At 34.6% G+C, this 15,696-nt stretch overlaps 2 protein-coding genes across 2 annotated transcripts; both read right to left on the bottom strand.

Moving 5' to 3' along the window:
• Positions 1-426: 426 nt before the first annotated feature.
• Positions 427-2,480, bottom strand: LOC147786949 (uncharacterized). The gene has a single exon (XM_087119645.1). The coding sequence runs from the start codon at positions 1,056-1,058 to the stop codon at positions 564-566; it is 495 nt and encodes a 164-aa protein (XP_086975771.1). The 5' UTR covers positions 1,059-2,480; the 3' UTR covers positions 427-563.
• Positions 2,481-2,615: 135 nt separating this feature from the next.
• On the bottom strand, positions 2,616-14,282 carry LOC111784221 (Mitochondrial inner membrane translocase complex, subunit Tim44-related protein). The gene is made up of 12 exons (XM_023665002.2): positions 14,092-14,282; positions 13,590-13,630; positions 13,383-13,489; positions 13,213-13,299; positions 11,356-11,438; positions 10,271-10,322; positions 8,214-8,303; positions 7,493-7,561; positions 7,199-7,300; positions 5,163-5,231; positions 4,180-4,236; positions 2,616-2,968 (listed from the first exon to the last, which is right to left on the bottom strand). Exons 1-12 carry the CDS (start codon positions 14,151-14,153, stop codon positions 2,882-2,884), a joined length of 906 nt encoding a protein of 301 aa, XP_023520770.1. The 5' UTR covers positions 14,154-14,282; the 3' UTR covers positions 2,616-2,881.
• Between the last annotated feature and the right edge of the window lie 1,414 nt (positions 14,283-15,696).

Below are 15,696 nucleotides of genomic sequence, written 5' to 3'. Positions count from 1 at the left end.
TGGAAATTTGGGTTAGGTCGTAAGTCACGATATTTATTTGAGTATACGATGAATGTGATGGTTGTTCATACATATATGTCATGCATTGCATGTCGTCAACTTTGAGACCTCGGGTATGAACGACATGTTGATATGTAAATTATGAAAATGCAACAATTAACCATATAATTTCACGACGGAATAAAATTCAGTTCTATTAATTATGTATCGGTCCCCTTCAACTAGGATAACATCTCCTAGGACTCCCGGGCCTCCCGCACAAAGCTAAGTGGTGCTTCATCAACTCCTAGGACTCCCGGGACTCCCGATCAAATTGTTGAGACCTTGGTTGGAATGAATTCAAGAAAGACTTAGGTAGGTTCGTACAAGAATATTTGCAAACAAAAAATTCGATGAAACTAATAAAAACAAAATCGACCCAATTGATTCGAATTACAAATATTTGTGAATAACAGTAGAACTAAAATATTGACATATTAGTTCGACTTTAATTTATTTAATGTACATATTTATTCATGATGCAACATTAAATTGCAAACTACCAACTTTCTTATTAGCTCTACTCAACCGTTTAATGAGCCAACCTTGAGAATCGACCGAGTAGGCTTCAAGGAACCATCATATTCATTATCAAAATCAAAAGATTTCGACTTTTTTGCTCCTTTGTTCTTCCTCCTTTCCTTCATAATAGAATCAATATCCTCAACTGTTTCCTTGATACTAACGATTTTCTTTGGAGCATGTTTGATTGTAGAAGGCAATGGTACAAAATGATGATTCTTATCATTCTTATCTTCGATATGCGATGGAGTAACACAAGAATCATCGTCTTTAGACGAATGGAGCTCCAGTTCATCAAGAACATCATTCTTAAGAGACGAAACAGAATGATCTGAATTCACAGATCTGAGCTCTTGGGATGAACCATTTGAATCATGTGACACCGGGTTTCCAAGAGTAACCGTTTCTCGGGCTTTAGATGATAGGATTTTCATAATAAAATGGAACAATTGGTAACATATGTCGAAGAATGGGAACTTGCATTCTCGATTGTCCATTGGAATGTTTTGGGAAGGGATGTTGGATTAAAAGAAAATGTTGGGTGAATGAGTAATGCACCAAATGCATATATACTTTACTTGATGAAGAGAGTAGAGACAATAGAGAATAATTCGTACCTTGAAAGGATGCAACCTTGGCCCCAAAGAGTTTGTCTTCCTATGAATCAATCTCTTATATAAGAAGAGTAAAGAAAAGATCATATCAGAATCATATGGTATTTTACTTGAAAAGTAAGGCAAAACTTCCTTCCAAGAGATCCCAATTCAAAGCATGGAAGTCACGGCTTTCTCCTTAACGCTGCTGATACTCGACACGCTACAGTTTTGATACCCGAAAAATGAACCTTAAAACACCCTGAATATAGCTTCAAGCATTAATAGGCAACAATTAAGAGAAAATGGTTCTTAAATATGCAGATTTTGATGCCCTGAATATAGCTTCAAGCATCAATGTGCAAAGACAGACGAGAAACAAATGGCAACAGTGTGCAGCAAAGAAGTAGGGTATGGCACATTTGGGAGTCGTAAATGGTGACGTCGCAATAAGCGACAGAGCAACGAAGGCAGTGTGTGGCAGAAACAGTATGGTTGAGAGATTCAGCAACAAGCAGTGAACCCAACATCAAAATTGCAAGAGAACACAAGGACATTGCCATCGTTTCAGATCTAGGCGTCTTCCAGATCTATGTTTTTTGAAAACGTAAGAAAGAAGGGTGTAACGGCTCAAGCCTACTGTTCTCTTTGAGCTTTCCCTTTCGGACTTACCCCTAAGGTTTTTAAAACACATCTGCTAGGGAGAGAGGTTTTCACACCCTTATACAGAATGTTTCGTTCTCTCCGACCGATGTGGGATCTCACAATCCCTCCTTCCGGGACCCAGTGTCCTTGCTGACACTCATTCCCTTCTCCAATCGATGTGGGACCCCCTAATTCAGGGCCCAGCGTCTTTTCTGGCACACCGACTCGTGTCTACCCCCTTATGGGTTTATCCTCCCGCTGGCACATCGCCCAGTGTCTGGCTCTGATACCATTTGTAACAGCCCAAGCCCACTGCTAGCAGATATTGTCTTCTTTAGGATTTTCCTTTCGGGTTTCCCCTCAAGCATTTTAAAATGCAGCTGCTAGGGAGAGGTTTCCCCCTTATAAAGAATGTTTCGTTCTCCTCTCCAACCGATCTCCAACCGATGTGGGATTTCACAAAGAGAGGAAAGGAAACAAACAAGGAAAAAGAGAGCCAGCAACAGAACGAAAATATATATCTTTTCAATTAAAAAATACAAAAAAAAAAACTAAAATATATCTTTTAAAATAAAAAAACAAATGCCACACCAGCTTTCCATTAAAAATTAAAGGAAAAACTGATGGGTACTAAGATGCTGCTAAAATCAAACCTCACGACTAAATTTCGAGTTTGAAAACTCACAGACCAATATGCTACTATACTCAAACATCATGGACTAAAAGTGACATTCTTTTATCATATAACCACCCAACACAATAAAAAAATGAAAACTGTTATTAATTAGCTGAAAGCAATTCTGATGAACAGGGAACTAGAAAGTAAAAGGATTAAAATAATTATTTGAATAATCACTGTCACGCTTATCTCTTCTAGAGATGGCTTGAACAAGGAAGATACCAAAAATTATTAGAATTAAAATTCCTAGGAACGTCTCTCGTGTTGATATCATAATTTAGGAGTGAAGTCGCAAACTACACAATTGTATATGATAGAATAATAAAAAGAGATTATTAAAATAAAGATGGAACCTGTTGATCTACAAAATTGGATAAAGAAGCTTCTACTGTGAAGGATGATATTAGATTGGAATTCGCCCACAGAGACGCCAAAAAGCTCCCTCATGAAAAAGAGATTTCTCAAATACCCAGATATCACGGACAAGGACCTGAAAGGAGTAGTAGCACACATAAAATATAATCAAAATCGTTGCCATGAAAGAAAATTAAAGATACCAATTGAACTTATGAAGGAATCATGATAAGCCTTTATTTCTTTCGGTTCAGTTGTGGGAAGCCTATTCAATGTTTGAATGGTCATATGCACACCAAGGATGGAAAAGGCACTACAAATAGCTGTTCATACTCGCTACTTCATAGGCCAAGAAGTGATTGAATGAATTATTTTGTGTTTCCGGTTCTTCTTTTTCTAATTTCCTCTTTTTCCAATAATGAAAATGGAAAATTACCTTTTTGAACCTTAAAGTTTGGAGTATGTAGAAATTTTTTAAATAATAATAATAATAATAATAATAATAATTTATTATTATTATTAAGTTCCAGAAACTTCACAATGTCGCCTTCATCTCTTTATTCACTTTCACTCTCTGTTTCTTCTTGTTTTTCCTTTCAAAATTCATTTCCTCAGAAAAATTTCCAGACCTAACCCAATATACATTTTCTTTTTAAGCAAAATCTAAATAAACAATGTGGAAAAGAAATTGAAATAATAAAAAAAACTTCGAAGAAATTAAGATTTGAAAACAGAAAAAAATTGGAAGAAAAGAAGAAGAGAGAGTGGGAAAGAAAGAAGGGGAAGAGTAGAGATGGGAGAGTTTTTATAATTATTTGAATTATTACATTTTACTTTTAAATTGTCATCCTGTTGTCAGAGACTAAAATTGAACATTCCCTAAATCTAATGGTTCGATTTTGAAAAAAAGAACATGTTTAATAAGCATTTCTTGTTTCTTGTTCTTTTTAAGTTTTGAATTAAAAAATAAAATTTTTACATGAAAATAAGTTTTTAAAATTTAATATTGAAAAAAATTATATTCTATACAAAAATGATAGTGCATTTTAGAAGAAAAAAAATGATAAACTAATACTTACATTTATGTTTTCGGAAAAAACTAGAAACAAAAACAAGAAAATTCGTTTTGTTGTTTCTAAAATTCCTACACAATTTTAGAAACATTTCTAAAAATAATAAAAACAAAAAACAGGAATGGTTATCGAACACCAAATATTGGAAACAAGACAGAGAAAACCTGAAATATGAACATTATGAAGGTGACATTTTGATTTCACTGATGCTTCTGTACTTTTTGTAGACAAATATTACTCGAAAGGGGGAGTGAATATGATATCATGCACTTACCTCCTTAGATTTATCTCCAGCAACGACAGCACCTTCAGCATTGTATGCTTCAAACTTCTACAAACGCAAATTTATATCAGTGAACATCTTCATTAGAAGTGAGAAGATTAGAAGACTACAATGAAGTCAAATTGATAGATATCTTGAGTGGAACAAAAATCTCAGTTGATTATAGCTAAATAGACCTTTTGTTACAATACATATAAAAAGAATCAAAAGACAAGCTCATCTTCGAAGATCCTTTCTCTCCAAAGATGCCACCAAAAAGCTCTAGTAGCACGACACTAAAGGGTCTTCCCTCTTCTTTTAAAGTACCAACCATTTAACACTTCCACAAGCCAATCATCGACCTCTTTGGCAAACAAAAAGCGATCCAAAACTCCTTGAATATAACTGACCTCCCTTAGAACTTTGTATTCCTGTTTTTAGAATACAAGTTTAGAACTTTCAATCCGTTTGATAGATTGTGGAGAGGTCAAAATCTTGAAGATAAAAACAAGTTCTCCTTGATCAATGATCATCTTTCTAAGTAAATTTGTTTAACCTTCTTGGGGTTGTTGTTGCTATTGTTGTGGAAATTCACTTAGATTAAGGGGAGCTCTCATGCATATTAGAGGCAGTTCCATTATCACAACTCCTCCATACAATAAACAAAAAAATAATGGATCAAATTAAGAAAAAGGAAAAGAACAAAGAAAAAGCAAGCTTTGATAAGCTCTATCTAGGAAAAATCCAGAGTGACATTACCATGTTTGATGATCAACAATTATTAGATTAGAATGTCATGCATAATAAAAGCCCCTCTACAAGTTTACCGACTACACAACTATAGGGCCTCACTAGTTGCCATGATTTCTAGCATTAATTAGTTACAATAAGGCACCATATTTTACAGATTGCGGAGAAGGCACACGGTTGTATGCACACAAAGTATGAAACAGTTGAGAGCATAAGAACAAGAATAGGTATAACGCTCAGTATACCTGCTTGGCAAGAATCTCAAGGGTAAGCTGTACGAAAACCTTTTCAAGGTCACTTCGATCAACACCAATCTGTGCATGCAGGGAAAAGAAAGGGTACAAGATTATAATCAAACCAGAACAACGACATACTTCCACTTTGAGGAAATTAGCTGGTGATAATATTGATGATTTTTATCTAACCATAATAATTGAAAATGCTCTATAAATGTAGAAATTATATGTCTTGGACAAACCGTTTAAATTTCTAAGTGGTGGCAGACTGCAGCATTAGACTCATAAAGAGTGAAGTTTTTAGTTACAAGTTGGATTTGCAAACAACACTCTTTAACAAAGAACATAATATGCTCTGCGACCATTGTAGATAGTTTGAACCATTCAACTCATGGGTATGACTGTATGCGGTTCTCTTCAGGGTATAACAATAGTTGGCCTAATTACATGCTTTTGAAATCAATGTCAAACAATCTTGTAAATATAGGTAGTTACTTTGGTTAAAGTATTAGGCATCTGCCTTCTGCTTGAATACTGAATTGTTGGGAAAAAGAAAATCAAGAGTAGAATTTCTGAAATAGCAAAGATAAAAACTATTTCAATAGAAGCGGCTGACAAACTCTTTTCTCCTCTCAATCGTCTGTTTAAAGACAGCGCAGAACTCTTTGGCTTAACTTCACATAAGAATCATCCAATGTGGACTTGGCTTGAAAAATATGAAAAAAAAAATTCTTTTTCTTCTTCTTTTTCTTTTTTTTTTTCTTTTTTTCCTTTTTTCTTTCTCTTTTCTTGTAGGGGATCCCTCTTTGGGTTCCTTCTTCGAAGATTGTCATAGTTATTTATAACTAAGCTCCCGAAGGAAGAATTTTTTTACTTTCCTAGGGAATTTGCAGTGCAGTATGTCATGATGAAGGGATCTAATCATGAAATGTATGGAAGGGTGACGGGTCAGAAACATAGGTCTGCCAGATGACTCAAAGTTCATGGAACTTGGTAAAACTATTATTTGCAGATGAGGTAAGGAGCACTTCAAGATGCACCACAAAAGGGGAAGATGGTAAGATCGAACAATGTTGGTAAAACATTGAAGTGATAAACAGCCTTTTCCCTTCATGTCATGGAGAGATGTCTCATTTCTCCTTCTTTTCAACTCCCCACTAACACGAATGAAATCTTATATTTGTGAATCTAATGTTGGAGTATTTTGTTCAATTTAGTCTCTAATATATTAATACTTCTCAATTTAGTCCATCACTGTGTAAGATCTTGGTTACGAACACTTGTGTCTGAAGAAGCAGATAAGGGCCTGTTATTTGGTTCTATGTCTGTGGGTCATTTATGTTTATGCTTTATTATGTTTCGGATATTCATTTTCTGTTTGGACTGTAGGTTTTAGGCTTAGTATTGCTATTTTAAGGCTCTGGATGAACTAGTGGGGACAGGCATTGTTTTTGATGGAACGTCTCAGAGGGATTGTTCCTCTTTTGGAGTTATTGAATTTCTTTTCTTTTTTTTTTTTCTTTTTTTTTTTTTTTTTTTTTTTTTTTTTTTATTGTTAACCTATCAGACTGTTGATGAACGGAAAGAAATTTGGTGGAGAAAGAATATCATTTAAGAGAAGAATATTTGTTTTTACCCTTTTAATAGAGAATTAGAAAAGGAATTACAAACATTTATAAGTTCCATGATTTCATCGAGTATTACGACATGTAAGTTAATCATACCAATTTTAACATTCAACAATAGTGAAGGACTAAAATTGAAAATGTTAAAGTAAGGGAGTAAAATTAGAACTTTTTAAGGGAATAATGGAAAAGGCATACCCCAACATTAGAGGTCATAACGTATATTTAGCCAAAAATAATTAACCTACTATTTTTCTCTTCAATGCAGGCATGACCTTCTAAAGCTGAGTAACTAGAAAAATTAAGGAGGAACTGGAACATGGGCAGGTTATGATTGTATCACAAAAATATATCTTATTGTGAGCAGCCTGACAAATGCATGAATAGGACAAACAGAAATGTAAGAGTAATAATACTTGCCAATCTAGCTCGTAACGTGCGGATCTTGACAACTGGTAGGATCATTTCCCAGTAAACTTTGTTCCATTTGGATTCTCTGAGTTTGATTTCATTCTTCAATGCCTGTAGGTGAGGCCGAGGTAATAAGTTAGAATCTACATATCAGTCTTCAATCCAACAAAGATTTTGTTTCCTTTCCAAAAAAAACAGAATCTGCATAGTTAATAGACGAGAACAAGTAAAGAAAACGTGGGAAAGAGAACTCGATCTCAAAGTAGGCATAGCTGAAGAGCAAAAGGAAAGGGTGATGCGTACTGAATACATATTCTCTGTGACTGCTTTCCTCAACAATGTTTTGTCACCATTTGCTATCAAAGTGTTTATCTGGAAAACGTACAATTCAAGGTTCAGCAATTTTACATCAAATAAAAAGAAGATAAAATGAGAAGGTAGCCATCAGCTCGTGGGTAAACAAACTTGACTTTTCTTCTTACTCATAACAAATTTCGTTGAAGAAAACAGGAAAATGCATCAATTGCCAAATCAAAAAGGTTATGCTACAAGGGTAATGAAACTATAAAAAGGTTATGTGACAAGGGAAATGGCCTTCCCCCTGCTGGAAAATTGGCTTCAGAAAATGATTTGTGTACTGTTCCCATTCCCAGATACTTCTCCAAGAACAAATCAAGAAGCAAAAGCAAACTCATTTTTAATGTAACGTTACAACTTCACTGTATGTAGCAACGGTAATCCATTAGAGGTTTAAGGAATTTACAATCTTCAATATCCAAACACAAATTATGAAAAAGCCAGGTAGGTTCTTTCACAGAGGAAAATAGTCGTCAATAGAAGCAAAAGCAACTCTTTGGCCTTCAAGAAATTTACAATCTTATATCATCCACAAAATTATGAAAAGCCAGGCAGGTTCTTTCCACAAAGGAAACGGTTCTTAAGATAATCTTACTGAAAGAAAATGTTAAATATATTTCATAAAGCACTTCGTAAACCAGTAATGTGATACACGAATCTTGAATACCTCTTTATATAAATTTACTGCCTCTTCGTAAAATTGTTTCTTTGAGTACCCCTTCTTTCTTAATTTTGCAATTGCGTAAGCACTTTTTAGCTGCAAAAAAGGGAAAAAAAAAAAAAAAGAAAAAAAAAGATATCAGGCCTCTATTAGGCACACTCCACAAAACTTAGGCGGCCTTTATCTATTACTTCCATACATGAGCATAAGTTCTTCTATAATAAATCAGCACACAGAGGTTCACATCAGATACGCAGCCAATGTATATTGAGCAGACATTGTTTCAGTAGTAAGGTGAACAAGAGTAAAGTTTTATTTTTATGAATAACAAAAACTTTTTCTGTGCCAACAAATCACAAAACCACCTATTTATGCAATGTACATACGCTCAAAATTTCTGGACAAGGATTATTAATGTCTTTGGATGGCATCTAACTTTTCCTAGGGAGGCAAAGGATTTACTGGACACGGCCTTAACATACCACTCCTCCAAGAATGCAAAAGTCGACCTCACCATAGCCTTTTTTTTTTTTTAAATCTATGGAAAGAAAAAAAATAAAAGAGTAATCACGAAAAAGACACAAACTTATACGACGCTCTTCTACAATGCAGTTTACCAAGCTATATCGTGGTGTAAATTGTCTAATATTTTGCTTCCTATAGTCATATCTCCCTCATTATAAATTGGGAAGGTCTTTGTAAACATCATGCATCCTTTTTTGTAAATTCAAACATCAATAATCCTGAATTTGAGTTGATTGACTTGCTCAAGCACTAAGTTTAAGTACTCGGACACCTTCCATAAACATTTTGACTTTCCTTGCTTGCCCGGTTAATCTTCGTGCAAGCTTCTGACGTAGCAAGGGCGAGAGCAGGTGTCACAATCATTTTTGGGAGTCTCAAAAGACTACAATTGTGACACCAAACATCGTACCCCAAGCCCCCGATGCAAGGAGTTCAGAAAAATGTCAAAACAAGGGAGAATCTCCTTATTCCTTACCCTTGCCAAAAGTCCTTCCTCCTCTCCAAGTTGCCAAAGAAGCTGGAGTAAACCTATCATTCGCTTTAGATGGAACTTGGAAAAAGATCACTGTGTTTCCACCCTTCTTCTACATCAAAAACCTAATGGGTTTTCTAGCTCAAAAGCTGCCCCCTGCAATTCTTGAGCCAAGCTACCATTCCCAATTCCAACTCCAACCTCTCCACTCACATTCCTCTGTGCTCTTCTACACACACCTTTCATAACCACCTTTTTGGGTGAACCATTCCCAATTCCAACTCCGGTCTCCACTCACATTCCTCTGTGCTCTTTCTACACACACCTTTCATAACCACCTTTTTGAGTAGGTTCACTTGATCAAGGGCAGGAGAAAGTGTCACACAATTGCTTTGGGAGTCTCAAAGGACATCAATTGTGTCACCAGACATCTTACACTTTGCCCTAGGTTGATTCTTCACTAGCTTAGCCAGTTCCAAAAAATGCCAAAACAAGGGAGAATCATCCCATACCCCTGTCAAAAAAACCTTCCTCCTCTACGGTTTCCAAAGAAGCTAGAGCAAATCTATCCTTCGCTTTAGATGGAACTTGGAAGAAGGTCACTCATGTTTCCAACCTCCTCCTCCATCAAAAACCTAATGGGTTTTCTAGATCAAAAATGTGACCCAAGCAATCCTTGAGACAAGCTAGCGTTCCCAATTCCAACTCCAACCGCTCCACTTGTGTTCTCCTATGCTCTTCTACGCACCTTACACAACCACCTTTTTTAAGGTGAAACACCTCCTAATCGATGCACACCCTCTATATCTCATCTCCCTCATCAGTACTTCATTTTGTCATGCAACAATGAAGGGATAAGTTCTAAAGCTTAGATAGAAAAGAAACCGGAAAAAGGGATAGGGAAGTAGAAAACTGAAAATTGGGCATTGCGACCTCAAAAGAACACTGATTAATAGTTAACTTGCAGCATAATAGCCTTTTTTTAAAAATAAGAAATAAATAAAATAAGAACTTGCAGTTGCAGCATAACAGCTCAAAATCAAAAGGTTGAAATGGCACAATTCACCTCTAAAATGATATCGTCTTTTGTTCTCCTCCAACCACTTCTTGTGAACCATCTGACATAGAAACATCAAAAGTGTTCAAAACATGGTAAATAATGACAAATTCCAAAAATACTAAAATAGAAATAAATATATAATTAAATAACTAAACCTTCTGGGTTATGCAACTGTCATCTACCTAACGTAACAAAAGACAGACATACAAAAGAAACACAAATAAACCAATTAAGGAATAATCAAAATTAATAACTATTTTATAAAATGGAAACAGATTGCAAGGGTTAAATCAATAATTCGTGCTTAATTTCAATATGATCCCTATAATTTTAAACTTTTCAATTTAGACCCCATTAATTGGTTAAATCTCTTAAATCGTCACTTACATTACCAAATATGAACAATTTTCTTACCTTGGCTATTCTCTTCGGATGTAGATAATGAACTAACATTTAATAAAAGGTGTTTCTGATGATTAAATTGACCAACCGTAATAATAGGTACCCATTCGTCAACTTTTTTTAAGCATATAAAATCATAAAGTCAATGACTTTGAATATCATATTGTAGAAAAATGATATATACTTTAATAAACATGTTCTGGATTTTAAAAAATGGTGTCACTGTGTCAGTGTGTATCCGTGACTCATACCGTATCCATGCTTCTTAGACCAATACTCATTAGCTTAGGCATTTAGGTCGAGTGGTAATTCAATGACGTCAAAATAGGAAGTCCTTCGTACCCTTGTAAATTAGTATTGATATAAGATTAAATTTATGATAACTATCACTTAAAACCTTTTGGGTTGAGTGGTGATTTAACACAAAGAAATGGTAATTTAACCAAAATCCAAATGCAAAAAAAGCATTCAAAGGAAATACTCACAAGTAGTAGTACTAGTGTTGAGCTTGAAGTACTTGGTAAATTGTTGCCAACATAATTCAAATAGCCTCTAATTAGTTTGATTTTCATGAGTTTAATTTATTTAGTTTTTGGTTGTCGGGAGGCGAGTGTAGGATGAGATAATATCGAAATTTAAAAAATAGTTGTTTTCTTTTTAAATAGAATAGTTTTTGGAATTCAACTAACCTCTGCCAAAATGGTATTGGTTGACGAGGTGAATAAGGTTCATAGATAATTCCAGGACTCAACATGGAAACTTTGAGGGCTCCCTGCAAGCATGATTTAACAAAAGTATCAAAAGATTTAAGACAGAAGATGAAAGAGTAAAAGATTTGACAATTCATTTTCAATGAAAAAGACGATAAAAGAAATTAAAACATAAAAGAATTTCAACATTCTATTTGTCCATAAAAATAAACCTTTAGGGTAAATTGATATTGATATTTCTCCTAAAAACGATTATTTTAAGATGTTGAGTGCAAGAACAACGTGGAATGAATATAACCGGATGGTTTAGACAGGTTGAAAGAGACAACTGCATTTTTTTACCTCGAATAGAACTTATCATTAAAGGAATGAAATGAGATTAATGCTCAAAAGATACAAATGAATAAATGGAGTGAAAGAAGAAACAAACTAACAACTAAAGATAAAACAAAATTACAATGTAAAAATAAAAGCTTCCGACTTCAAATAAATATATTGTAAGGTAAAACCAAAAAAGAGCTTTTTCAAAAACTGTTGAGAAGCCTTGAGCCTAAAAGATTCAAAACAATCAAACCAAAGAATACGCTTGTTTTCCAGTATCCTTCCTTCTAGCCATTGTTAGATTGTCTGTGGTGTCTTTCAGGTTTTTGGTTGTCTGGGAAGAGTTGCTTTGTTCCTTTTCTAGTTTTTCCCTTTTGGTTAGACGGTGGATGTTATTTGGTTTGCTTTCAGCCCACTTTATTTGGTCGGTTTATCATTTTTTTCTTTTTCTACTCTCATGAGGTGGTTTCTTCAAATATCTTGTACCCTTTCATGCATAAATAGAAAGATGTTTCTTGTTCATAAAAAATGCAACCACAAAAGCAATGAAAGCCCTATAAGTAGCTGAACAACATTACATTTTGTGTTCTTTGAAAACACCCACTGTGCCTTGAATATGTTGAAAAGACTATAACAGCAAGCCAAAGAATAAGGACATTCTAAAAACAAATGAACTATCATCTCTCCATCCGCAGAGCAAAGTGAACGTACTGTAATGCATGAAATATTATGAAGGTAATTTTTTCGGAGCACCTCAGCAGAACTTAAAAGAACTGTTAAGCAAGATCCAAATCAGAATATTGAACCGTTTTGGACCTTCAGACTTCGAAACTGATGAAAAACCCTTTTTTTCATAGGACTAAATGAAGCCAAGATAAGGATCATGGTTATCCAAATGTTCCAACTATACCTATTACACGATCCAAGGCCAAAAAGATTCAACAAGCATTCATTCTTCATCTACAAAATTAGATAGGCTCGGTTCAACCTCTATTTCATGTGTTACAAGCTGATTCGATTGAGGAATGACCATTTGGAGCTTCATACGTGAATATTTGCCAGTCAAAGTAGAGAATGGGGTTGCTATAAATAACACTTTATTGATAATTTCTTAAAAAAATTTATTTATTATTTGAATATTTAGCTTCTCTCGTTGGGCTATGTATACTTTCATTCTCTTCATAAAAGCTCGGTTACTCATAAAACAAAAAACATATTTATCCTTTTACATTATATGATATCAATCCAACCATGTAACAAATAAATTTTTTAAAAAAATAATGTAGAAAGATAAACAAGCAACAATCAACATTTTCAAAATAGAAAAGCCAATTACCAAAAAATTATCATACTTTGCATTTACAAGGAGTTTGTTTCATGTTTAACACAATCAAATAAATGGTAAAACGAACTTAGATCAAGATAACCATAATTATTCCACAATTAATGATTGAATCCCAATGGAACTGTCTTGAATGAACTATAACGTCATCAACTAGGCAAAAATAAACTCACCATTTGACGTGCTTGTGGGGGGGCTTTTGCTTGTGTTGTCGCCAACCTAATGCCAATGCTATGCGAGAATATTGATAAATCTGCAGCCTAAGAAGTTTAAAAAAAAAAACAAGTATATAAGTTCAATGAAACGTAAAATCGAACAAAGTCGTAGAAGTTCAGGAAACTACCACTGCAGAACATATTATCATTTTATGTCCCCGAGCCAGTGAAAAAGCAGTGTGAGTGTTACTGAGGAAAGAAGTTTTCTGAATACCCAATTGACTAACTGAACCACCTGAAAACCATATTAATTTCAAGAAGTTCCTGCAACTAAGTCTGAGGTAAGAAAATTCAAATAGAAAATAAAAAAAAATAATAATAATCATCGAAGTTACCATTTGTGATGCCACATGAATAGTTTGCTGAACTTCCAACCCTGAGCATTACACATTTTACAATAACACCGTTAGACCAAAATAAGAAGATGAAACATATTCAATTCTCACTACATAAGAAGGAAAGGATAAACACCGATGTTGCCAAGAAAATGAGAATAAAGAACAAAAAATCCAATAACATTCATTTAGCACCTAACAGTATGAATAGAAATTAAGCTGTATTCAAGTAAATGATATATTCCATTTCCAGATTTCCGGCAGAATGTTACATTTTCCAACCAGCTAAACAATCATTGAAAAAACGCCTTACACTCAAAGACCGCCATTACCTACCTGAGCTTTCTCATTCCCCAAAAAATCAATTGTGAATTTAAGAAAAAAAAAAAAAAAAACAGTAGCAGAGTTCAATTTTCCCTTACTATCAGCCACTCAACTTTCTAAATTCTTGGAAACCAAACAAAAAAAAAATGAAATCACTAACTATATAACAAATGCTTACCGAGAAGTAAATGCTCGATTCTGTGCCGTGCGATACAGGGTTTGGAGTAATCTGGAATTCATTTCTAGTACCAAATCTGAAAACCTCTGGCGCTATTTTCTCCGATCATGAAAAGTAAGATCGGTCACAGGAAGGGAGGTTTTTGGTTCGAAGGGTTTAACGGATCGAACAAATGAAACAGAGTGATGAGCGCGTTGCCATTTTGGGCCAGAAATGTGAAGGCCCAACCAATTCATTTGGTGTTTTTTTTACAGACAAGTTGATTCTTCACCAGTTGTTATTATAATCTTACCCTTTAAATACCATTAACCTCAAATGAACCATTTGTTCAGTACCCAGTCATAGATTAAGTTCGACTCGGGCTAGTGAAAAGATGTTCTCTCATTGTTCAAGTCTTGAAATCATTACTTAAAAGAACTACTCATCTACTTACTCCCGTATAGATAGGAGTGAGTTATTTCTCATGAAACTATGTTATTAGTTCCCTACTTAGTCAAGTCTCCAAAATGATAGACCGTTGAATCGGCTATCAAAACCACTCCCACTCAATCAAATTAAAGAACAAGCTCTCGTAGGCAAAAGTTGATCATTTATGCACAGAGTTTTTAAGATAGTTCGAGTGAGTCTTTGTTAATTTTAAGATAGTTACAAATTTACGATCGATAATTGAAAACTAGATTTACAATAGTTCATTAATATATTTAGGTTACACTTACGTACGTGGTTAATTATGGTCATAGAGTATGAAGGTTACGAACTCTTGAAATGCCTCACGGAAGGTCAAGGGTTTTATTTTGAGGGTATATAAATCAATGTACTCGTAAGAAAGACTTGAAAAATATAGTAGAAATAGCCTTTCTGCTTCCCTTTGATAAGGGTTAAGTTTCTTTGCAATTACACGTAGTTTAGATTGCATTTTTAGAATCATTTAAGCTTGACACGATCGATCTTGCTTGTAGAGTTATTCGAATTTCTACCAGTGTTCTTGCCTTGAGATATTTGATTAATAAGATAATCCGAATTTTACTTTCCCTTTGAGTAATTCTTTAGCCAAGAGCTAAGTTCCGTTGTAATTCCACGTAGTTTAGATTGCATGTTTAAAATCATTCAAGCTTGACATGATTGATCTTGTCTGTGGAGTGATTCAAATCTCAAACTAATGTACTTTCTAGAATGGACCAAGAGGGATCTGGTGGGCTTCCTCGTTCCATGTACTCTGCTCGCTCATTAAGGAGAAGTTCGGGACAAAATCATAGTGGATGTCAAAGCGACACCTCTAGGATATGGCAGCTTATGTTATGTCATCATTTCAGATTTTCGGCCTATATCAACACTAGGGAAATAGAGTGAATCATTTAGATCTTGAATCAACTCGTACATCATCAAATCAATACTTGGACCCAATAAACCTAATGGAGTTACCTAAAAACTTGAAATTCGCAACTTGAATTCTTCATCTACCACATCAGAAATCACAAAATTTAACTTGCTGAATCCATGGATAAGCAAGAGACAACCCGGTGAACTGAAACATCTTAGTAACTAGAGGAAAAGAAAGCAAAAGCAATTCTCGTAGTAGCGGCAAGCAAAATGGGAGCAGCCTAA

The sequence above is a fragment of the Cucurbita pepo genome, chromosome 18, assembly GCF_057944985.1.
Source record: "Cucurbita pepo subsp. pepo isolate OVF chromosome 18, ASM5794498v1, whole genome shotgun sequence".
Taxonomy (NCBI): Eukaryota; Viridiplantae; Streptophyta; class Magnoliopsida; order Cucurbitales; family Cucurbitaceae; genus Cucurbita; species Cucurbita pepo.
Note: the sequence above shows the minus strand (reverse complement) of the source record. Positions and strands in the feature narration are given on the sequence as shown.